Source organism: Electrophorus electricus, chromosome 15 (genome assembly GCF_013358815.1).
Source record: "Electrophorus electricus isolate fEleEle1 chromosome 15, fEleEle1.pri, whole genome shotgun sequence".
NCBI lineage: Eukaryota > Metazoa > Chordata > Actinopteri > Gymnotiformes > Gymnotidae > Electrophorus > Electrophorus electricus.
In genome coordinates this window covers 13,599,217-13,624,216 of record NC_049549.1, presented here as the reverse complement: position 1 = coordinate 13,624,216, position 25,000 = coordinate 13,599,217, and the positions used below count along the sequence as shown (strand labels likewise).

General features: G+C 49.0%; 1 protein-coding gene across 4 annotated transcripts in view; it reads right to left on the bottom strand.

Moving 5' to 3' along the window:
* Positions 1-25,000, bottom strand: part of bcas3 (BCAS3 microtubule associated cell migration factor) — a 163,175-nt gene that overhangs the window by 115,140 nt on the left and 23,035 nt on the right. For 3 of the 4 annotated variants that reach the window (XM_035533992.1, XM_035533993.1, XM_035533995.1), the window contains exons 12-15: positions 22,924-23,094; positions 20,509-20,602; positions 12,279-12,412; positions 8,231-8,495 (exon numbers count right to left, since the gene is read on the bottom strand). In XM_035533992.1, the coding sequence (XP_035389885.1) occupies positions 8,231-8,495; positions 12,279-12,412; positions 20,509-20,602; positions 22,924-23,094 (664 nt within the window). The remainder of the gene's footprint in view (positions 1-8,230; positions 8,496-12,278; positions 12,413-20,508; positions 20,603-22,923; positions 23,095-25,000) is intronic. The other variant, XM_035533994.1, reaches the window with a different exon arrangement.

Sequence of the window (25,000 nt, the reverse complement as noted above, 5' to 3'; positions counted from 1 at the left end):
ATGGAGCCATTATTTGATTAAATGAGTCACGTATGAGAGCCTGCACAGTGATACGCAGGCGGGCCGATGGAAAGGGGATCTATCGATGCAAATCCACAGGCATTGTGCACCCCGTTCCTGGACAAGGCCCAGGTCGCGCCGTCACCTGACCCCGCAGATCTGGCTCACCCTACTCTATTTGCATTTTCTTCAAATGGTGCTGGGTTGAGCGCGCCATCACTGAGACTTTGTTTTTCCTCCCCCAAGCAGTTTTATTTGCATATGGCAAAGTGCGGGGTGGCAGCGTCCCGATTCAACGCCTTCGACGCCTGCAGAGCGAGACGTGCTTTCAAATAGTGCCACAAACCGTCCTGTTCCAATCCGATAAGCAACACCGTGCAGACCTGTTTCTTTATCAATGTGAAAAAATGCGGCCATTGAATTGCGTGGCTTGTCAGGTTTAAAAGTATTAAACACTGGGAAACATCAAGGGAGCAGCAGCAGGCCTTGAGATGGTGCCGCAGTAACATCTGTGAAGAGGAGGCACACACAGAAGCACCAGTGTACCTTGGGAATACTTTGATATATACGGTTTCATCTGCTCACGCAGGTCCAAGTTTCCCCAAATATGTTCTAGTGGTGGGTGCAGCACACAGGAGGCACAGGGATAAGGGTATGGAAGATGGGGGGTGGGGGGATTAGAGGAAGAGGAACAATGACTGTGCTGCTACACTAGGGGGAAAGTGCTGTCATGTCGGGTCTGGCTGTGCCAATTCCCAGAACTATCATTATTAAAATACTCACTTCCAGGGAGGGGGAGGTGGCGCGAGGGAGGGGGGGGTCGAGGGGAGCCAAAACTGGAGGCCAGAAAGTGCCGGATAAAAGCAATCCCAATGGACAAAGTGAAAACAAATTAAAAGTCCCATTATAAAACACAGATGCTGCAAGGAAAATAAGCTTCGCAAGATTTACTGTTTTCTGAAGAAATCAGACATCGGTGGAAAAGACATCAGTGGCGACTCCCAGGTAATAGCACAACAGATCCAAGGCAGCAGTCGCCCTGGCCTTTTATTTCATCGTATCTGCTGGTCTGCTATTTTAAACCTCACGGTGGGGTCAAGCCCATGTCTGTGAAAAGGGCACATTGCCAGTTCCTCTCCCAAGGTCCCTCTGGCTGGAAGTTAAGAACAGAGCTGTTTAAAGTTTTAACGCACACACTATTGCAGATTTTTTTTTAAATAAAATATTCAATAAAACATCCTGACTATGGGTATAGCCATATTACTCAAGCAATACTTCTTTTACAAGAAGGCTGGGATACTTCCGTCTGAGTTTAAAATGTAGAACAGAGTCTACTGAGGGATCCATAACAGCATGCCCTGTGTATACTCTGAGTAACAGAAAAGATCACAGAGGAAGCCTTCATATCAGGCATCATTACTACTAACTCCTGAATTAATTTTTTCCTCCTCGTGGCTGCAATGTTTGGTAGTTAGCACTGTATGAATGGAATTCTGACACTGCAATAGTCCCTGCTGATTGGTACTGTCCTTGAACTAAAGAAGAGAAAAGAGACCTGAACCTAAATCATAATGTCACTTATTCCAAAATTAAGATAATTTATTTAAGATTGCTGTATAAATGTTATTGAAATGGACTACACAGCCGTCTAGATGTATAATTTATTAAGCAAGAGGCACTAAACGTATGCTCTCCAGGATGTCTGAAATCAGATCCAATAGTTTACAACATGTCTGCATTTACAGCTCATCAGACAAGCACCTTAGTGACAGTGGGAATCTGTGCTCTTCTGTGGCTCAGATGACAGTATTACTAGAACCATATGTGAGCAAGTTGGTTTGAAAGAGTGATCATAAAAGGGAGGGTGAGTATGTGCATGTGTGTGTGTGTGTGTGTGTGTGTGTGTGCGCGCGCACACAGGGCTCTGGATCTTTCACCTCTGATGAGAAGAGTGAGCAAACGGGGCATGAGTGGATGAACAGGAAGGCATCCAGAGACTCAATCAATGGGCCTCGGCATGTGGCTCTGATCACGAGCCAGTAATCTGATCATGTCAATTTACTTATGCGTAAGTGGGGACCGTATTCAGCCTTCCAAGACGCATACGCTTCTATGACAAAAGGCCACTTCAGACAGATTTAAACAGAACCACACTGGGCCAATGAAAAGCCAAAGCACATTTCCTTAAACATACAGAAACAGAGAAATGTCCCTAGCTGAGGCTCTGTCAAACGCCCAGGGCATGCCAGCGTTCCACTTCATGCACGACATCATGCGATACTGAAAGAAAGCAAATCTACGAGTCTTAACGCAGCAATAGCAATATCCAAAATCAATAATGCATACCATTGCATTATAACAATGACAACAATAACAATAACAACAACTCTTAATTAGCTATTTTAAGGGAAAGAAGACAAATCCATCATTATTTACATTCGTCCTACTGAAAAACCCAAACTCAGTTTTAGGAAAGAATTTAAGTCAGTTCTGTGTAACCAGATCACAACAGACTCTTAGAGAATTCTAATGATGATATACCAGGTTCTGTCTGTTTCTTAGGACTTTAACTCAGAATCCATTTATGTGTAAAGCATCTCGGTATGGTAGGTTTCCTTTAATTAATACTACCACCATATAGCCACATGTTCAGTGCCTCCCAAATTCATTCATTCCTTCCAACTCACTTGCTCTTATATGTTTCCAACCATGGGAATTAGTGGTAACTCTACCCATTTGGAACAAGCACTGTTTTCTAACTATTTTTATGTAATTAAGAACTCTAGAATCCGACTAAAACGCCACCCATGCTGAACTAACTGAACTCAAATATATGATTAACATCCAATAACAACACCGGTTTGCCTAGTAACAGTCTGATAAGCAAGCTGCTTGTAAATCCCATTAGAGAGAAAAAAAAACCCAAAAAAGTTCAGGAGATCTATCTGTGACTAGTATTATTTTCATATCCTGGCCTTGAAAGTAAATATTGTTAAATATACAATCAATCAATCAATGACAAGTTCCCTGCTGTTTACATTATTTAAAAAAAAAAAATACAACCAACTTTTCTGCATCTCTGAATGTTACAAAAAAAAAATCAAAGCATCACCATAAACGTATGTAAGGAACATATTCAAGCCGAGGTTTCAATAAAGAAAAATCTAGGGAAACAATTGCCTTGAAAAATAAAAATGTATATCTGACCTAATTAAACTTGCTTACTGCAGCAAACGTTTTCGTTTGGAAGTGACGCTGAGCGAAGTGAGAGCAGCTTCGTGGGCCAGCGCAGCGACTTGGGTCATGAGAAGTGTCAAACGCCCAGCTCCACAGGGTGGGAACGGGCCGAACGCTTCATCATGGGCCTCTGCCTGACGTGGACGACAGGGAGAGGAGGCGCCGAAGCCGGCTGGCAGGGGACGGACTGCGCTGCCTCTCTCCCACGCTTAAACATGGTGTGCCATCAACTGGTCAGCCAGTCACGCCATTACAGAAATATGTTTGAGCTTTTTATTGAATGAAGGTAAGATACTGTTTAATATACATTTGTCAAAACCTAAATACAATAAAAAAAATCCTGAGTGTTCATTTTAAATGATAATATGAACACATTTTGGAATGGCATGCAAAAATCCGAAAGGATGCATACAAGTGCAAAATTTGATTATCCTTTATCCAGCAAAATATAAAATATATAGTATGTCCTCATCAAGTGGAAAAGCTGTGACAACTATGACTAGAGAAAAAAAAGTATGGTACCAAATACCCCGACTAAAATATAATCACGAATCTGATTTATTATACGTAATACTGCACAGTAAATACATATTTTACAAGAACTGAAGTAATATAAAACAAACAAACAAAGAAACAAACAAAAATGCCTATAAAATGAAATCTCAGTCATTTTTCATGGTTCATGGTATTTTCTATTAATTTTCTATTATATAATATTAAAAGTTATAGATCTAATGACTGTATTCTCTGAATGGACTGAAGAGGTGCACTGCTTTTTTAACTACTGTGTCTTTAAGACACAAGTAGGAGAGGAAATGATACAGGTCACTCTTAAGGGAAGGCCATTCATAAAACTTTGCATAAATTACAAAGTGGCTCCAGCCCGTTTGTTGGATTAGATTCGTATCTAGACATTTTTGGCCTTAGTAGACATTTCCCCTGCTCGCTGTAGAGAGGACGCAGGGAGCCAGCTGCAACTGCACTGCCGTTTGCCAAAGAAAGCTGAGAGCACAGCGCCACACAAAGGGCGGAAAGGGAACGGCACGCATGCCTGCATTCAGCGCTGCGGCATGGACATAACACGCTATAACCAGAGCAATAAATCTCCAGGATAGCAAGTCTGAATGGGACAGCACATGCGGTATGTTAAAACAAGACAAGCGCTTTGATGCCTGGGTTGATTGGATGCCTGATGTTTACTGAGCAGATGAGTGGCACTTTATCTTTAAAAGCGCGTTGTCTTAAAGTTCCAGGGATGGATTTCAAGGGTGAGAGTGAGTGAGTGTGAGAGAGAGAGAGAGAGAGAGAGAGAGAGAGAGAGTGTGTGTGTGTGTGTGTGTGTGTGTGTGTGTACACATCACAAAAAGCAGAGGAGGCAGTTAGTGATTACAGAGAGTGTGTTTGCTGGCTCTGCTGGAGCAGATCAGATCTGGTCCCACATGCACACCAAATAAGACAGAGGTCAGCTGGATGAGTGTTACTCTGCACAGTACAAAAGTGTAATGGCATGTCATTGACCACTGCGATTTACCTGGAACATTTATGAAAGTGCATTTTACATCTGTATGAGAAAAAAAAAATAATAATAATTAAATGCAGTAAAAACACTATAGCAGCCTTCTGTCCTTGTTTAAGCTGTTTAAGCTCTGCTTCGTTGTGAAGCTCTCAAACGATCTGCTTCGTTGTGAAGCTCTCAAACGATCTGCTTCGTTGTGAAGCTCTCAAACGCTGTGCTTCAGAGTGAAGCTCTCAAACGCTGTGCTTCAGAGTGAAGCTCTCAAACGCTGTGCTTCAGAGTGAAGCTCTTAGACGCTCTCTTTCGAATGGCTTCTGACTTGACTCATGTTTTCACTTCACAATGATGAATGATGCAAAAGGGCATTCTTGCAGATAAAACTGCCATGAGACCCAATCACAGTACACACTGGCTTTTCGTGGCAGGCGGGAAGTATGCCTTTAATCAACAGTGAATTAACAGCTTCCCATTGTTTCTTGCATGATCACCAAGGTTATCTGAAATAAAAAAAAACATTTAAAAACCCAGCCAGGCTCTTAGATATAACCTTCTCCACAAGTTTGAGATGCCTGCACAAGTTTGATATGCCAGCATAAAAACATTTAAAGTTAAAAGTTCCTGGTTCTCTAACAGTGCATGTTGCTGATTAAAGATCCTAAACCCAGAAAGGAGAAACCAGGGCGTGATGCCAAGTAGCCTCGGCGTGCGAGCACAATCCCGACAACCTGCTGCTCCACTCCCCACAGCCATTTACTGCCAGAGCTGCAGGCCCCATCCAACCAAACCACCCGTCAGCTAGACACGGGGGGCGAGACTCTGCAATATCAGCTACAATATAAAGTTTATATCGCAGAGGTCATAAATTCTAAGGTTCCACAGTTCTGTTAAATCTTTACTAAAGCAGCAATACTGGATAATGGGTACCGAAACTATGTTCACTGAGAGGACTGTACATGACCTGGAAACAAAAGCATCTATTGTTGGGTTATCTGACAGTTCCCTGCGTCTGCAGAGGGGGAAAAACGAGCGCTGCGAAAATAGAAAGGAAAAATTCCACAATTAAGCAGGGAGTGAAGAAAGGCCAATTGTCGTTTCTATTTTCTGCAGTCTGCCAGCTTAGAAGGATGTGTACTGCTGCAGTTCCTTCCCCACAGCCGTGTGCTGTCGCAGGCGGCAATCACAAGGCTGCTGTTATGGCTATTGTGCTGCAGCCTTTCATACACATCATCATCTGATTTTGGCTGCCGGATTCACACCCACAGACCTCGCACTTCACCGAAAATGCGGAAGGTGAAACGGAAAACAATCTAGATACTTTTAAGGGGATAAGTCCATGACATGGTGCTGGATGTGGCAGAGGGGCTTTATAACAGCCTGTTATGGAAATTCAGGTCAACTGGGTAAATCGAAATAAAAAAACATGAAAAGATTTAATGTGAAGAAGAGAACACTAGAGTAGAGCCTGAGCATTGCATGTCATTGCAATACTTAGAAGAGACTTAAATACTTTCAGACCAAGGCAAGCATGGTTTGAGGTGAGAAGAGAATAGGTAAGGTAGCTTAAGTGAAGGCCCCTGACCTACAGTACGGCATGTAAATAAAGGTTCTCTCTCTTCTTCTCCCTTTCTCAGAAGGCCAGGCAGCGCTGAGGCAGAGGAGGTTAAGTGGGTGCTGATGCCCCTGAAGGAAGGCGAGGAAGGACCGGGGGGGGGGGGGTGTACAGGGTTGGATGTGTCTACCAGGCAGGGACTGGCCCAGACATTCCAGCTGTGCGCAAGGGCCTTAGAAGACAGGGTCTCGCAAGGCCTCACAGGAAAGAGGTGAGCAGGACCCGTTTAATGCTTTTCCTACCTTGCTCACACACACACACACACACACACACACACACACACACACACACACACACACACACTCTCACACTGACACTCCCACTCACGTGTGAATGTGAAAGCCAGACTCTGCTATTCTCCCATCTTTCAGCCTGGGGACCTCCAGAGCGAACCCTGAAGTTGTAAAAGCCGGGTACAGTCGTGCGCTTTGAAATGCATACCTGTACAGTATTTCAAACCCCCCCCACCCGTCAATGGCCTCGTCTCCTTCCGCGTCAGGTTGTCACCCAGTTGCCATAGCGGCGGGCGCAGCTCGAGGCTGAGAGGACTAATTGGTGACAGGTGGCCCTTCTGCCCCCGCTTTGAAAAGCGAGCATGATTTACGCCGCGGCTCCCCGCGCCGGCTTTTGCGGGCGCGGGAGAAATGCTCCTCCGTGACACGCTGCGCATTCCAGTGCTGTGATGTCACAGCTCTGGCCTGCTCGCCGTGGAAACGGACAAACGGTAAATTTTGCACTCGCCCCCCCGACCCCCGAAGACAGCCGCACGAGGAAGAGTTACGAGTGAGAGCAGGAAGCATGACAGAATCCTGAGAAAAACGGGAGGCCAGCAGGGAGAGCGTGAGCCGCGCGTGACGGATGGGGCCGGACTACGGGGGAGGAAGCCAGCCAGCGAGCCCCCATGGATGTGCGCATGTGGGGTGGGGGGTTTTGGGGGGGGATTCTCGACAACCCCCCCCCCCCCACCGACAGGCCCAGCCAAACCTGCAGAGCCCACAGCTCAGTAGGGCGCCCTCGTCACGTGTGGGGTATTGATTCATCAGACAGCCGCTTGGTGGACTTGAGAGTGCTGATAGGTAAACAGTGTCAACAAGCATGCCAGCTGCTCTGGCAATCGGCACACACCGTACGCGTGCATCTGTGTATGTGTGCGCGTGCCTGTCAGTCAAGTGTGCTCGCAGCCATGGACAGTGGTTGGCAAATACAGTGGACATCGCACAGTACTGTGACACTGAGGTCAGCGTTCTAGGGTGCAAAGCCTTCTAAGGTGACAGGATTAACTCCTTAATGGTCATATCTGTCTAAAGTCACTCACGCTTAGCAGCTATTGTTGTAGTCGTCAATGCTGGAAGGAACCATTTAAGCCAACATGACTAGAGCGCGTCAGGAGAGGAAACTTTGGCGGAAATATTCCAGAAGTGCGCTTTGTTTCAGGTGAGCCAGAGAGACAGATGCGACTTTGACGCACTTCTCAGAATTTGCAACAAAGCTAAACTTGTATTAAGTCTAAATTTTAAAAAAATAAATAAATACATTCTTGAATATATCAAGAATTGCCTGCATTGAAGCTAAAGAGTCCACACGGGTGGATTTCCATGAACCTACACTGGTGTCTCCATTTAGCAGGAAGGCAAGTTTGCCAACTGGCTCAGAAATAATAACAATGAGGAAACTCCATGCACCCTCATGAACAAAGAATGTGCAATATACGCTGCTGCTATATTCTGAAATGAAATTCCCACGAACACCCTCAGCATTCCGATTTGCTTGTGTAGCGAGCCAAGATGGGTGAAGTGATCTCACACGGCAGCTAATCACTATAATCAATCACATGCTGCTCGCGCAGCGCAGACGGTGGCGGCACTGACCGTGCAAGGGTGAGCCGGAGGGGCTGCCGGAGAGCCCGGGTACGGGGCTGCAGCGGCCACCCTGCTTGCTGCTCAGCTCCTGTTCGATCTCCTCCAGGCCGGCGCTCTTCTGGAAGCGGCTCACGCGGTTGACCACGCGCGGTGAGAGGTGGGTGCGTGCGCACGGTGCGCCGCCGTACGGGTTGACGGGGAAGACGTGGGAGGTGCCACGTAGCGTGCTCACCACCACCCACCGGCAGTCCTGGCTGAAGCAGATGTCCTGCACCTGCAGACAATACGTGCGTGCACACACGCACACGCACACGCACACGCACACACACAGAGAAACTGAGGGTAATCAAGTTCTGCATCAACTCAGAAAACAGCTTTATGCAGATTGTGTGATAATACAATTTAAAAAGAAATGCAACCATAAATGCCAAAAACTGCTACTGGAAAAATTCACATGGGACACACAAAAAGAGTGCATTAATAACGCACTAGTAGAAATTACTCATTTGTTTCAAAGTGATCCAGGTTTATCGCGAGTGAATATATTTTTTAAAAAGCTGACGGGAACAGAACGAGAAACAGTGCTGGACGCGGTGAGCATTGTTGAGAGCTGAGTGAAGGTTTGAGGTGACAATACAAAAAGTCATTTACCCCACACCAGCCACCTTTACACCAGTCGTGTTTAGCCTGCATCGCCAAGGGCAGCAAGCAGAGAGAGCCAGCTATCTCACAGATAACATCTCCCCAAAAATGTGAGCCATGTGACGAGGAGAAGGAAGATAGACGAGGGCCGGGTGGCCCAGGCGGGGCCCAGGTACAAGGCAAGGCAGCAGAGACAGCGGCCCGCTGAGCCCCGCTGGGAGTTCTCCCCCGCCACTCTGCTCTGTGGCTCTTCCATGGCCATCGACAACAGCGGCGCTGTGAGGCTAACGCACACGCAGGGCCATTCGAGCTCGCGATTAAAGCGCTCGCGAGGTGTGTGCGCGCCCGTGCGTGTGCGGGAGCTCGTCTCAGAGCGGCAGAGATAAGGCCCCGGCGGCGGCGCCGCCTCTTGAAGTCTGGACCGTGCCAGCGCTGGCCCTGTCGACAGTCTCGCACGGGGATCTGGCCATCTAGACCGCCCTCCGCACTGAGCGGCACCCAGCTGCATTCCTGGCAGCACCTTCGGCGGGCAGCCGTCACCTACGGGAACGCGCCGGCCCGGCCCGTCTGAGGGCCCCTATCAGATCCTCAGCCGTTTCGACGTGTCGCCCGCCGCGCTGGATCGACCGCGCTTGGAGATAAGCGGGTCTCAGGGAGCGACCCCGGAGGGCGCGGCAAGGCCGACCTCGCTGAATTCTCCTTCGCTGGGTGTCTGGCTCCTTTATCGGTCACTGTGATCTGGAAGATTTGGACTGCTCCCGCACACAAACTGCGGACGGTTTTAATCAGAGCTAATGAGAAGAGGAAACGGCACACGTTCTCGCTGCTGGGGAGGGGTCCTGGAGCCTTGTCTACCTTAAACGCGCAGCAAGGTCAGCTCTCCGAGCGTCCGGGTAGTCAGACTGAGCCGAGCGAGGCAGCCCAGTGAGATAAGGCCGAGTGCCTGGGTCTGCCCACGCTGCATTAGCACATGTCTTATTTGCTCTGCTGAAGATAATGCGCCTCGGAGGGCGCTCTCTCTGCTGCCTGTGCCAGTTTACAACGCCACATCAAAGTCTGGGCCCGGATAAACCGCGGAGCTGGTGAGACGGGGGGCACGCAGGACCCAAAAATGAGGTTTTGTCTGAGCCCGTTGCACACGGCGCGTTCTGTGACCATGGGAGTTATGACGCCTTCACCTATCACAAGATCGACTGAATAAAAGAGCTTGAAATGTCACCACTACCTGAACCAGCTGCACTTCACAAAAGTAAGGGAATAAAACGCTGAAATGGGTGAAAAAAATGGGACTCTGCAGATGAAAATAAAAATGTTTCGCCTACAGACAGACAGAGACAGACAGACAGACAGACAGAGACAGACAGAGACAGACAGACAGACAGACAGAGACAGACAGAGACAGACAGACAGACAGACAGACAGAGACAGACAGAGACAGAGACAGACAGACAGACAGACAGGATGCCCAACTTGGCAATGCATTTTTGCATTTACATGACAGTCACAGGCAGATCTCAGACTGCAGCCAACTGCAATGTTTGTTTTTTTCCTTCAGTCAATGTGTTGTCAATATTTGTAAGCACAAGGGAGGAAAAACCCCTGTTTAAAGTAGAAGGGGGATAGTGGCAGAGGTGTGCTTTTAGAGAGGGCAGGGAGACGCAACGTGTTGGGAGACCTCGAGAGAGGCATGCGTACTGAAGCCGAGGGCAGCTTTATGTACATATCCAAACCTGACACTGGCTGCATTAGAAAGAGCACAGGCCTCTAGAGATAAATATTAGCTCTGCTAAAGCAAATAAAACCTCACGAGTTGCCAACTGAAGGGATAAAAAAAGAAGTGGAGAAAAGGCGTTTTGGCCTAACAGCTGTGACACACAGAACGGTATTTAGGAGAGTGAAGACCGTAAAAAAAAAAAATCACCGTAGCCGTTCCCCAAAATGGTTTTCTGCGATAACATAACAGGTCGTGAACGGAAATTCACTTTCGTAGCGCAGGGACGGTTACTGGCTTCAGGAGGATGTTAGTGATTGCTCCTTGCCCTCGGTTCTCTGCCAAAGCTACTTTGGCAGGTGACTGCTTGTGTACTTGGACTTTTTAACCGCTTTCTACAAACACCAGTTTCTCAGGCAGGTCATTCATTTTCCATGAAAAATTGTGTGAAAACTCGGCCGTCACTCTTGCAGAGCATAATGCCAAGACATGACGCTGTGCTCTGTCTGTCCTGGAATGAACCATGACCCCCCAGCTGTCGCAGGATCCACGTCTCTGTGCTGCGCGGGCACCCGTGCCGTGACTGTGGCCGTGGAAAGCTTGGGGAGAAGGCTAACGATGCAGGATGCGGAGAAATAAGAGTTTCGGACGCGCGCTCTCGCTCTCTCTCGCTCTCGCTCTCTCGTCCATTCGCTGTAGAGCCGGATGATGCGGTGTACAGGTGCTGGGGTGCATTAACCCAATGGGGGTGTCTGTTGGCCACGGCCCTACAGGCTCAGGTAGCTGTCCAAACCATTGGTCTGACTCCAGCGGCGGTCGCGGGTACGAGTCACACGCTCGCCGTCTGCCTGGTGAACTTTTAGCCAATTTACCACTTTGGCCTTTTCTGTCCCAAGAACACATTGGTTATATTAATGACCAAAGATCTCTGGATGCAAGACTGTGGGAAACTGAATAAGGAACCCACAAGAGAGGACATCTCATAAACTATATCAATACTGAGAATATTAAATTCCAGTGCAAAAGTGCAGTGGGGGGGGAAAAGCACCCTCTTGCTCTGACCATGACCTCTGACACTGTGCGCCATCCCTATGAAATGCGCCCCGTTGGAATCCGTTCACTTTAAATGCATACGGGAGGGGCTGGACGCCAGAGGTGTGCAACAGCTGGTTCCACATCCTGCTTCAGAGCAGCCTGAACTCTCCTGAGGCCACGGACACGCTGTTTGTTGTCTCGCGCTCACACTGCGTGGCATATCATGAAAGAAGCAGGGAGAGTTCAGCAGCAGGACTAGGTCCCGCTCTGTGTAGCACTCCGCTGCCGCTCCCACTCCAGTCCCTTGACAGTGTTTAGAAAACACAAAGGGATTGGGAGACGATGAAAAGCACACGCGTTTCCAGAGACCCAGCGACGCAGTCACCGTAAACAGCTGTGGGTGGCCCTCGGGGGCCTGAAACGATTAAGCTAATGATAAAGAGAATCCCGACATGTAACGTTACGTCCGCACGGATGAAAGCAGCACCGGTATGTGTGCACGCACAAGGGAGGTTCGGGTATCACACTGCTGTAATTAACTGGATTTGATTTGCCAGCTGCACTTAGCCGTAACTGCATGTCTAGCATATAGCAAAAGGAACAGCATCAGAAGATGGGGGTGTTGCTGTAGGTGCAGGTGGAGCAGCGATGTGTAGGGTGGGTGCTGACCTTAGCCTCAGTCTCTCCCCTGTGCAGGGTGTACAGGTGATGGACAGCACTCTGGGAGGAGGCCCACGGGTGGGTGAGAATTTGAAAGACGTGGAAATCGTGGCCCAGTGTGTCAGCAGTCACCAGCAACATGCCTGTCCAGGAGGGAGGGAGAGAGGGAGAGAGAGAGAGAGAGAGCAGTTTATTACTGGATGCTTTTAAACAACAGGGCCCCGGTTACCAATTTGTGGTTCTCTGTATCAAGATTACATCCAGGCCGGCTTCAGAGAACAAGCATGACAAGAGACACGCTCGCAGTGCTAGAAATGACGGTCATGTATGAGAATCTTTCCCTGTGATCTGTATCGGGCAGCGGGCAGCACGGTCAGTTGTCCGCCTGCAGCAGGGGCAGGGCGCTGCGTGAATCCATTTTAAACGTGGCCACAGGAGATCCCATGCAGAACCCTTGATGACAGAGCCTCTCGGCCCTCAACTTTTTTTGTCGTTGGTGAAACTACAGAAAGCACGGTCTCTCACCGTAAACACACTTAGCAAACCACACCAGAACAAGCTCAAAAAACGCAAGCTGACATGCACGGGTCCAACAGCAGTCCACAGACATGACTTCTCGCGTCGGACGCGCACTTTACAGACCAATATACGCCGCTTCTGCCTCTACGGCTCATGAACGCAATTCACTGCAAGGACAATTAGTTACTTTCGAGTGCTCGGGCTTTAATGTTGAAGGTACAGGAGGCTGTAATTAGAGAACATTCTTTATAGAGTGGCTTGACCAAAGAAAAAAGATAAAAGAAAAGTGGTAGGGTAGCAAAGGACCTCGCACAGACACGTGCGAGGGAGATTAAATAAAACTGACACAGAAATAGCCAAAGTGCTAGATGAGCTCATCCACCCAGAACCCCGACATCCTTGGCTTCACACTTCAGAGCTGCAGCTGCTTTAAGGCGTGGTCGCACCAACCCATCGGGTGGTGAGAAAGAAACCGGGGGGGTGGGGGTGGAGGAAGGGGGTCACCAAGATCGCTCACACAAAAAAGAAAAACAGAGTCAGGCAGTGAATTAGCCAGTGGTTAGCTATTTATGCTGTATCAGAAGCCTAAGCCAAGCTCCAGGCTGGCCATAAACTAACCCACGCCCCAAACGAGGTGCCAAGCCACAAGAAGCATTTGCGTCAACTGGGAATACATGGAAAAGATGGCCTTCTAATTATAGAGGCTGGAAACGGAAGCGCGGAGTGATTAGGAGTTTAGGCGCTGCGGTATGTTTATCTGGGAGCTTCCTCTCCCTCGCCCGGCCGCCCGGCCACCCGGCCGCCTGATCGCACACACTCCCTCGCCTGCCCCTGGCTCTGACGGATGAGGCTTGGCCAGTGCGCGGGGACGCGAGTTTGCCGATGATATGCTCTGGTCTCCAAGAGCGTAGAGACTGGGAAGCTGGCGCTGGGGCTTTTGCGGCCTTGTTGAAATACAGAGCCTCACGGAGAGGCGTCAGTCGGTTAGCCCGCGGGAAGCAAAATTAAAAAGTGGCCTTTTCGGTGCTGGTAAGCCGATGTGAAATTTCAGGAACCCGAGACATTAGAGCGACTTTTGACACGTCCTATTTATAACACCTCAACCCCTAGGCAGAAAAAAAATCATCGTTATTTATGAGTAGACGGCAGACAGCTGCCCGCACGCGTATGAATTTCCATAGACGTCGTGGCTCTCAAAGTGGCCGCTAGCGTTCTTCTGTTACTCATGACTTCTGATCTGTGTCCCGTCACTGGGTTTTCCTCGACAGGTCTCCAAAACATAAAACAGCTGCTAAATCCCATTAACACGCTAAGGATGCTCTGCTTCAGAAAGTGCAGGAAGTCATTCTGTTGGACCACTGCAGATGATGTCAGCAGCCTGGCCAGCACGGAGAACTCCCTCGTGGCAGTACAGAGTGCCGAAACAAAAATATCCAGTTTTAATTAACAACACTCGTCTAAAATATTTGAGATGGAGGAAATCTCAAATTAAACACAGGTGTGGAAAAATCTTAGAGGGACAACATAGAGTAAACAGAGCTCTATCGCTCTGTCCAGAAACATGTACTTCTGAGCAAGTGGAGGGACTAAAGAGAGCAAATAAACAACATCAATCACAAAGCTTTGTCTGTGGAGCAGGGGGCACTTCTGTAACGACATGAGCAAAGCACACAGTGCGTGTTTGTGTTCATGTGGGCGTCCGCTGGGTGATATCTCCCTGCATGCTACACTTACTGGGGTGTTTATGAAAGCCAAGGAAGACGAACACACACACACACACACACACACACACACACACACACACACACAGCAATAAAGGAGGCTTCAGCTTCACATCAAAGCCACCCACTCAGGCCTAAAGCAAGCAACACTTTCTCAGTCCAGAGGCCACCTTCACTCCAACCGTCAGATAACACCACTGAGCAGAGGAGGGGACCTGCGTGGCTCCCCATGCAGTCAATAACTTGTTAATCTTTCACAGACTAAGTGAGAGCTTCTAAAAGCATGGCTGTTTGATCCCGGCCTGGACGAGGCTTTGATTTTCGCTTATGTGGCTCGCAGGGGACGACACGGCGGATGGGGACCCGGTGCACGGCACAGCACGGCTGCGGAGTGCCTCGCACGTTCCACTAGGCCGGCTGTGGGGGCTCTCGGGACCATGTGGCGTGGAACCCTGTTTATCTGGGCCCGCAGGTACCAGGGACATGCGCTCGGCCCTTGGCACGATGGCTTTGAGGAGCTCTTCCCACATCTCAGCTGTGAGCTTGGGAAGGGGGGGGGCCTCCCTCATGGCTCATTTGCTCTTGAGGCGAGTGTAATGAAGGAGAATGGGAGAATGTTTATGTATCTGTTTTACAGCCAGACCACCTGTAAGAGTTTGAATATTAAGAGATCAAAAGAGGCCGTCGTTATTCTAGTTTCTTTCATTGTTTTTTTTTTGTTTTTTTTTAACAGGATTGCATGAGTGCCTTTTGGGTTCAAGGTCTAATGTGAACTAAAGTTTGAGGAGTACAGAGGCACAGTTGTGTTGGCCCCACTGCTTTTTAAGCTTTTCTTCTCCAGATCCGTCCATGTTCACTTATGGCTTCCTGAACCCAAACCTGTCAGCAAGAGGATGGCGGAAAAGCACATTGTCCGGTAGAGGCTTATCCAACCTAACACAGCAAAGCCTCAGTCTCCAGATAAGAGAAGGGAATGGATGAAATGCATAATCCGGTTTTCCGGGAGACAGACAGTGCAGGATAATCTCGTCTCACCGAAATGTTTCTTTTATTTTTGCGTCGTGTTCTGTTAACTAATTAATCCCCTGAAACATTCGGTGCCGCTGATCAGGTTTCGCGGGTCTTTGCGACACGCCGACGCTAAACGCCGCGCAGTTTAGCAGAGCGGATTCATGTCAGACTGGGAGAGCGGCGTTTGATGGTTCAGCCAGACGCGGGAGGGCCTGGCGCGGGGACGAAACGAAACGGCTTGGCTGACAGGATGAGCGTGTGGCCGCAGAGCAGCGAGGCGGAAAGCTGCCGGTGCAAACGGGCCCACGCTGCTGTCCCTTCATATGTAAACGAGGGGAAGAACGGCGAGGATGTGCCGGGAGGCACTGGAATGACTTCACTCGCTTCCAGGATGCATATGGGTTGCGCCGAGACTTCCACAGTAAAGCATTTGAGATCTTACTGCGGTTTTACGGCTAAGACAGGAGGTACCGCCTTCCCAAGACAACGCTTTTACCACTTTTATGGAAACATCATAAAAACAGCAGCTCCAAGAGCAGTTTTTACAGTTTCTTGGACAAACAGTTGGCTTGCCTGAAATTGAATATATTCAACTCCAGGGACTCCACCTACTGAATTTCCATGCATATGAAAGAATCACACACTTAAAAGGGATTATTATTACACTCCTAAACAAATCTAAATTGTCCAAGTTACAAAACCACAGAGGGTTTTGTTTATCGCATCCGTCGCATATGCAGCCATGGGCTGTGAAGGAGAAATTTGAAGAAAGTACGACAGACAGTGTCCCACTATATGATAATCACGTCCGAGGATTTTCTCTGACAGACTGACATGTCTGGACATCAAGGAGAGCATATTTCAGTAGGCAGAAACACATTAACGGAATTAGATCAGGCAATGTTAAATGAGAGAATAACTTTGTTTGTATCAGTGTTATCAGACTAAAAATAAAACACACAAAAAACATGTCACAGGACATCCTCTGGAAGGATCTGGGAGAAAAAAATACAAGCACTTCATTACAGGAAGGATGGTGGTGTCATTTTTTTTAACAGCTCGCATTCCAGATTCACTCTGTTGGGTAGAAAAGCATATCAAAAGATTAAACCAACAAAAAAGTGGCTTTTGAGAAGAAGAAAAAAAGCAGATCATCAGATTTCCTACTAACTTTCCAAAACAGAACTGGTGCTCAGAGTGAGCTGCACCAACACCCCGCTCCCTGCTGGCAGTGTGCATGACCAGGCAACATCTTAATCCCTTCTGATCGTCCCACTGTGTTTAGGCACTGCGCAAAATGGAAATCTGATCCTCAGACACATGCCTATTAAACTCCAGACACATGCACGCACACACGCACGCACACACACACACATATTACCAAATTGGAGCGATTCTGAACTCTGAGTTTGGACGCGGGTCGTAACTGGTAGCTGTGTGTGAAGACATTGTGAGTACAGGCAGTGACACGGGGTGCTGCTCTCTGGTACAGTATAAACGTGGCTTCTGGTTTCTGCTGGCCCTCCTCAGCACCCAGCTGACACAGGGACAGGGCAGATGCGGCCGCTAATTCAAACAAGTACTTCAAGGAGGAGCTTCTCTGTTGCGGGGGGGGGGAGGAAAAAAAAAAAAGGTATTTGTGCAATCTGGGTCCCTTTTTTTTTTTGACTGGGATGGAGAGAGTAGGGGGCATTTCCATAGTTGCGTTTGTGCCAGCAGGACCATGTTCAAAATGTCAGACCTCAATTTGCTCTCTTACTTGAGTCCTGCGTGAGCTCGGGGTACGCATGACACACCCGCAACACGCAAACGCGCCAAGACATCGAACCGGCCCTTTAAGAGAGAGCTGTGCTACACTGATGGAACACTTAATGCCGTCGAGCAGTCGGGTCCAACTACAGCAGGTCACACGGCTCACGCCGCCCCGACCCTGGCAGCACGTTACACCAACCTGCTGCCTGCTGCCAAACTGCGACTCTCCGCTCTGCAGTGGCCCGGAGTCTAGCGGGGACACCCTCAGTCACGCCAGGCTGCAGCCAAATTTGGGACCGCGGATGGGATGGAGACGCAAGCGTTTAGGTGCATGCGGTACTCAGCTGCAATGCAGTGTCCTTTAATTACACACCTATGAATAGATCTTGCAACACCGCAGAGCGAGTGCCGGCCGCAGCGCTCCCGCTGTTTTCAATCCCGGTCTTTCTGTTGTCCATCCAACGCGCTTCCAGCACGGCTCGGATTTCTTACCCAACTTCTTGCTCCCACCTCCCCTCCTTTTTTTTTTTTTTTTTGTGGACATCTGGGCTTTGCAGTCAGTATCGTCACATTTTTTCAGGCTTTTGCCTTTTCTGCTTCTGAAATCTGCCCCGCTGTGGCAGCTGGCTTTGCGGCAAACGCCGCGGCCTTCTCCGCATTACTCGCGGAGGGCCCCGGGCCACTGGGAGACAGGGAGCAGCTCCTGCTCACCGAACCACAGCTGGTCCTCCCGCTCTGCTGAGCGGTGAGGGGCGGCGCCAGACACACAGGAGGACCTGAGCTTTTTTGACCGTGTGCCCTAATGGTGCCCGGGCAACAAGCATGTGCAAACTGCTCTGCCGAGATGCTCGGCCTAACCTCGTTGGCCCCTGCCGTGGGTCCAAGCAATTTCATAATCAAAAATGATTATTTCAGCCCTCGTGGTTTACGTGTGAATGACATGATAATGGACGCATCCCGTTAGTCTGGACCGAAGCTGCCAGGTGGAAGGTTACGCTGTTTGAAGTTAAGCGCACCCCACTGCTGACTAAAGCGTCTCAGATTGGGGGGGCATAGGGGTACCCGACAAAGGACCACGCTGGGGCTTAGCCCTCACCGCAACGAGGGGGGTGGGGGGTGTGGGTGGAGGACCTCTGCCTAAAACCCCTAAGAGAAAGCAAAAAGTCTAGCTCACCCTTTCACTGGACACACATGTGCTTGGTCCCAAGAGAGGTGCAGTTGAATTAGACGGTGCATTTTACCCAGATGTGTTTTACATTACAGCTTTCACATAATTCACATAAAACGAAAGACATAAAGAAAGCAAAAGCTCTGAGGACTTGCAAAAAACAAAAACAAAAAAAAAAACCCCACCAGGCTTGGTATGAGACATCCCTTCTCTGATGCCGTCGCAGGGCCGTGTAAACAGCACCGTTCACTGGCGGGAGGGCGCCACAGGTGTCCGTATTGCTCCGCTCTGCCATGCAAAGCTGCCACCTCTCTGCAGCTGCTCCGCCGTAAACATCAAAGGGCCGCATGGATGATGGTCACTGTATGATTCACTGGGGTGGCGGGACACCGGCTTCATCTCCACTTCAACTCTGCGCTACACAGGTTAATAGGCCAAAGGTTGTCTGCTGTTCACTGGCCTAAAGGTTAACCAACAGCGCCCCCAAGGGACTGGTCTCCTGAGTCCAAAGACAGGTCACGAGGGGCAGAGCGCCGCACAGTTTGCACAGAGTTCTGCCCACGGTTTCTTTCACGGTCTCTTGTGTCATGGGCACAAACAAGCACATCTGATATGCTATAGTATGCATATAACAACAATGAGCCCTATAATGGATCAGTCAGTAGTAGAACAGTCAGGTGTAAAAACAGGTGCAAATATGCACTACAGTAAAACAACAGGGCATCTGTGATTGCTCTTTTACAAACTACAGCTTAAACACGCACTCTCGATCCAGATATAAATATGAAGAATATCTTTGCTCATAAGCTTATAAGCACATCAAGAAAAAGTAGAGAAAATATACAGTTTTCCTCAAATTGATGATAATTAAAAAAAAAACAAAAAACCTCACCCACAGGTTATGAGAGAACAGGTTTGTCGCTCATGAGCTGCTGGGCTCGTTTTATTCATTCGTTCGTTCATGAGGAAAAAAAGACCGATTCTGCTGCACCAGTCGAACTGTAGCGTGCGATCAACAGGCACCCAATAAGAAGAGGCCTATTGCTGTGGGAAAACCCAGTCTGAGGAGGCTAAGCTGTGGAAAAGGACCCGTCCCCAGAGGTCTTTCCCACAGCACGTTAATAAGGACAGGTATTTGAAGGATTCTTCTGAGGGCAACGGCTAGCAGAAGCTGTCAGCGCGTGCTTATTAGTGGGCCACTCTACCCGCGACACTCGCCGCACAAAGGACCGGCTGTAGTGGATTTCCGGAGGGGCGAACACGACGACGCACGGAACCCAAAAAAAAAAAAAAAAAAAGTGTTCTGATCCCTGACCGCCACGGGGGGGCTGGCATATGCAAGGTCAGGCCAAGGGCGGCCCTGCGTTAACGGTGCCATCCCTGGCCGGTCAGTCTCGCGATGTCCTGCTCGGACAGGTCAGGAGTAATGAATGGAACGCCTTCGACTGTTGCCACAGGGTAAAGCATGTTGTGACACAGGCGGAGTAAAAGAATAAAGAGTTATGGGCTTGACCCGCGCCTTCCGGACAGGGAGATCACTTCAGATTTCGCCTCAGCTTTGAGAGGTGAAACTGGACCTGCACGGTTCACTGGGGGTGGGGGAGGGAAGGTTCGACACCGTGGGACATCAAGGGCCGAGTTAGCCCGCTGACGCTACGGAAGAGACAGCCACGGGCTGATCAATCTGTGCTGGCGTGTTCGGTGCTTCTGTGCATGTGGGTTGTGTTAGGAGTCCAAACGCGGGGGATCTTGGCCTTCAGGCCTCGGGTGGGGGTGGGGGTATAGAGCGCGTTCATGCCACCTTCCCCTGCCAGCTCTCTGCAGATCCGTAAACAACAGAAGGATCATGCGCCTTAAAGCGTCCCTAACCAGACCCGCAGCCTTCCACAAACAAGCCGCTCAAAACCTCACGCTCCCCTACTGTACAGATCCTTCCCAAACATCCAAACATAAGAAACGGCTACGGACGCGTTGGGCGAAGAGTAAAGATGAAAATGTTTGACTTGACTAGGTGTGGGGTTTCTGCGTGTCAGTAAGAGTCACCGAGGCATTACAAGTGTACACTTACCACTTGGGTTAAAAGCCATACAGGATATAGGCTTATCGTGGGCTGGAAAATGAGCGACCACGCCTTCACCATCAGAGTCTTCACTCACAAGAACCTAAAAACACACGCACACACGCACGCACGCACAGACTTTCAGTAATGCCACACAAAGAAGTTAATAAAACAAATGATGGCAGTGTTTATTTCAGACACATGGCTGGTCACTGACACTGGAGTCTAATCAGTGCAATTGATGGGATCACAGGAAAGATGACTTGAATAGGGTTTAGCAAATTATGAAAACAACATGTGTTCTGAGACCTATCTATATTATTCTGCTGATCAAAGGTGGTTTTAGTCTGACTGCAATTACTCCACTTCCAAAGAAAGTAATTCTACATGCAAACTCATGCGCCAGTCAGTATTGAAGGCAAAGACACATTTTTTAACTAAACCAGCGCTTTTGTGCACACACGCGCGAGCACACGCCCCCATAGGACGCAGCAGTCCACGGACAGAAACACTCATGGAATAAGCAAAGTGTTGAAAGAGTTAACGCACACACAGCAGGAGGAAACTCTAGACTGTCTCTCTGCTTATTGATATCCGAAAGAGATTAATAGCTCGCAGTTAAAAGAGCAGGACTATGGATCTGTAATTCATCCCGTTATGTGTTGCTACAGGAAACTGACCACAGAAAGAGAGAAGAAGAAGAGGGGAGAGAGAAAGTAAACAGACAGACAGGAAGAGACAGAGAGAGACAGAGAGACCCAGACGGACGGGCGGGCAGGCAGACGAACAGTGAAGAAAGAGAGAATGGCGCGAGAGAGTTGGATGGAAAGCGAGTTGCTCCACAAGGGACTATTCTCCAGTCAGTGGCCCTCTGTTGAGTTTGCTCATGAAAGAGGTTATAACTAAGGCCAGACACGAGGCGGCTGGGGAGAAGAGCGATAAATCTAGCAGGGTGTTGCATTAAGGAGCATGCAACTTTTAACAGGATCCAGTCCAAACCCAAAACAGTCACACTTGCAAACCAAGACATTTTATTTCAAAACTGCCAGAGTGACAAAAAACAGAGCCCTTATATTAGGGTCAAAAACAGGCGATGTATGCGTTTGGGGAGCCAACTCTGACAGGAAAGGGAGATTTCTGTGTAGCAATTTGAAAACAAATAGACATGGAAGACAGCTTCTTAAAATGGGCAAAAGAGCAGGGAGTGAAGAAGATAAGATGAGATGAGAGGTGAAGTGGCAGAGAAAGTTCTGGGGAGAGAATTAAATCCAGGTGGAATAGCTTCTAGCCAGTAATGATGCCTTATGGGAACTGTAGCACAGGTGACAGATCACACCTGTGGGTCAGAGGAACATGGTGATAAACCGTTGGCTCCAAAAGAACGCAGTGGACACGCGGCGCTACATATGCGCGTCACAGCCGACGTGTCTGACGGGCGCGAGAGCAGCCTAGTCGCTGCTTCTTGTGAGGCTGGGCCTGATACACCGCCTGCTGGAGAAGTCGATATTTATGGCCTCTTTCCGATGAGGAGATTTTAGTAAAAAAAAAAAAAAAAAAAAAAAAAAGGGTTGGCTCTGGTGAAAGGGAGCGGTGCGTAAGCAGCATAAATCACACCTCTCCATGGGTGTCGCACGCGAGGTCAGACCGCCACAGGCACTCTGTGGTTTAACCTTCAGATATTTTTTTTGAAAGAGTCCACAAAACCAGGCAATCTATTTACATGGGTCAAAATCAACACAGGAGGGGAGGGGGGGGGGGGGAAAGATCATGGGACAGATCTGTTCCAATTTAACCTCTGTCTGAGTAAAAGTCCTTGAACGGGAGAACTGCAAACATTTAAACTGGCCCATAAAGCTGACACTCCATTAAAGAGGTCCAGCGTGAGCGGCCAACACCTGGGAGCAGTTTCGCCTGGTCTGCGACGGCGGCGCTAAAGCGCACGTCCGAGCGGAGCCGGACCCCCGGACACGTCTGGCCTCGGTCGGCCCTTCCCCTCCCGCACGCCTGACCCGTTTCTGATCCGTCACCGCGGCCGCCCCTGTGCCAGCGAGGCGGGCTGGGCTCGCAGGAAGTGCCTTCTTGTCAGGAGACTAGCAGCTACCGCCCTGGAACCGGCTGAACTTGGGGCTGTTTCCTAATGGCATAGTGATGACAAATTACTTGTCTTGAATGGGATTAATAGACTGCTGAGAACACAGTAGAGAAGCTGGGTTTTCAGTACCAAGGTCAGACAGGTGAACATACAAAATAAACCGGCACAGGGATTACTGGAAACACAACTCACAAATTTTACACTGTTAACATCTCAGACCTAACTGTGTTAACGTCAGTCTTTAAGTTATTTATTACATGTGCATACAGTACGTAGACGCGCTACGAGGCCTGTGCTGTGAGAGACATGGCCGTCGGCGCGCGGATCTGTACCTGGCCCTCTCCGACGGCGTGCGTGTCTATGATGGTGACCACACCGGGCTGGTGGGCAGTGCGGCGCATGCTGCTGTGGGCAGTGCCCTCTTCGTCAGGCGCTCCAGAGGGCAGGGTGCCCGTAAGCTGGGTCACCACTTTACCCACCATAGTCAGCCCCGTTTTCAGCGTCTCAGGGAAACAGACAAAGGCAAAAAGACTGTTTTGTGTGTTTTTTCGCAATCCTATGGTGACAAACTAAATTCAAGCAAGTCAAAGTAAATGACAAAATATTTCCCCATAAGCCATATTTTACAGGTCCCATGATTTGTATTCACCTTCTGCTACCAAGTAACATCATACCTGCCAATTTCTTGCGAGAGTCAATTTCCTTTTCATCAGCTTTATCACTCAACTCCACATATTCTTAATCAAGTTTCACAAAAATGCTTCTGCATCTGTTACCTACTTTAATTTATTTATTCATTTTTGCTTGTTTGTTTTTGACCGAGCTCATTCAATTTTGTTGCAGTCACATTTGCATTTGCTGTGCAAATTCCAGTGAGAGAAACATCTGCTCAGACATAAGGTGAGGGAACGCACTGCTGCTCGATCCCACTTGCTGTGTTTCATCTTAGCCAGCAGAGTGACAGAGAGATAAGAAAGTGCTAGAACAGCAGGAGTCAAGAATAGGGACCGAGCGAGTCCAGGATCCGCCCCCATCTGCCCCCCCAACAGCCAGCTTGATCAATGGTGACTGTTTGGATTTGCACTAAAAACTCCAACTGCAGTGATTAGAAAACACATTAGTGTTGATCAATTAGGAGGCAAACGGTTCCTTTAATAATTTATGGACCAAGGCAATTTACACACAGTCTGTTAGTGGGCTTGTCAGAGCACTCTCCAAAGGGTCCAACAAACACAGGCGCCACAAGGTATTGATGCTGCCGCTTGGACTGAATGCTTGATTAAGCTCTTCGGGGCCCCAGACGGCACAAGCACACACACAAACACACACACACACACACACACACACACACACACGTGCACGCGCACACACACACCCTGCACACCCACACCGCAAGCAGCTCACTACATCAAGCGCGAAACTAGTGAGAGACCCCACTTAAGCTGTGCTATCCATTTACCACAAGCACATGACTGCCCTGCTTTACTCAGAGAACAAAACAGTGGACCCACGGTGGGGCCTGGAGTCACCTCGAGCACGATCCTGTGTCTGGAGTGACAGCATCCGTCCTGAAGTCACATCATGCTCATTTACACAGTCCGTGCCCTGTCACAATTCAATTTTCCAAAATGGGTCTGCACTCCCCCCCCACCCCCACCGGGGGCGGGTGATCCCCTCCTCCTTGCGCTGTGATTGAGTTACGGGGTTGATGGGAGATGGCCCCCTGGCCCCCGGACAGGCGCACTCAGAGCCACTCAGCGCAGGGACGGCGTGTCAGAGCAGAAGAGATGGTTATAAATCACGGCTCCATCTGCAGACGGCCCGTCTACGTATCGAGGCTTTTTTAACCATGTTTTCCTCCCTGCTAACCTTTAGGGCACTCCTTTTGATGTATGCCGCCATTAGGGCTAATGGCGCTTCTCTCACGTAAGCCGTTAGGAACTCGTTAGGGAGGGAGGGAGCAGCCAGGGAATACAGATGTAGGCTAAATAAATCAATTAACCTGCCGGAGAGAGGAGCTTGAAACCATACGAGAAGTAAAGCAGTGGGGTTCTGTCCATGCACGCTTACGTCGCAAAGGGTGCAAGACAGACGCTGACCTCATGATCTATAGCGCAGATAAACATTATTGAAGGAATCTTTACAGAACCGCTTCTTTGACTACAAAATAAAAGATTATTTTAAAAAGTTACTGTCTGGGTGTTAGAAATGCAGCGTCTAAGTAGGCGTGAAAGGGCTTATTGAAAGGGGAGGCCGAAAGGCAGTCTTATTGATATGGCTCAGGCCGAAGGAGAAAAACACCAACGCGAACTCGAAGTATGCCAAGCACTCTGCTTTTGGAAGTCACATTTTCCATCGGTAAGTGGAACAACTTGTGACTTTGACATTCGGAGGTGAATTAGAGTGGAA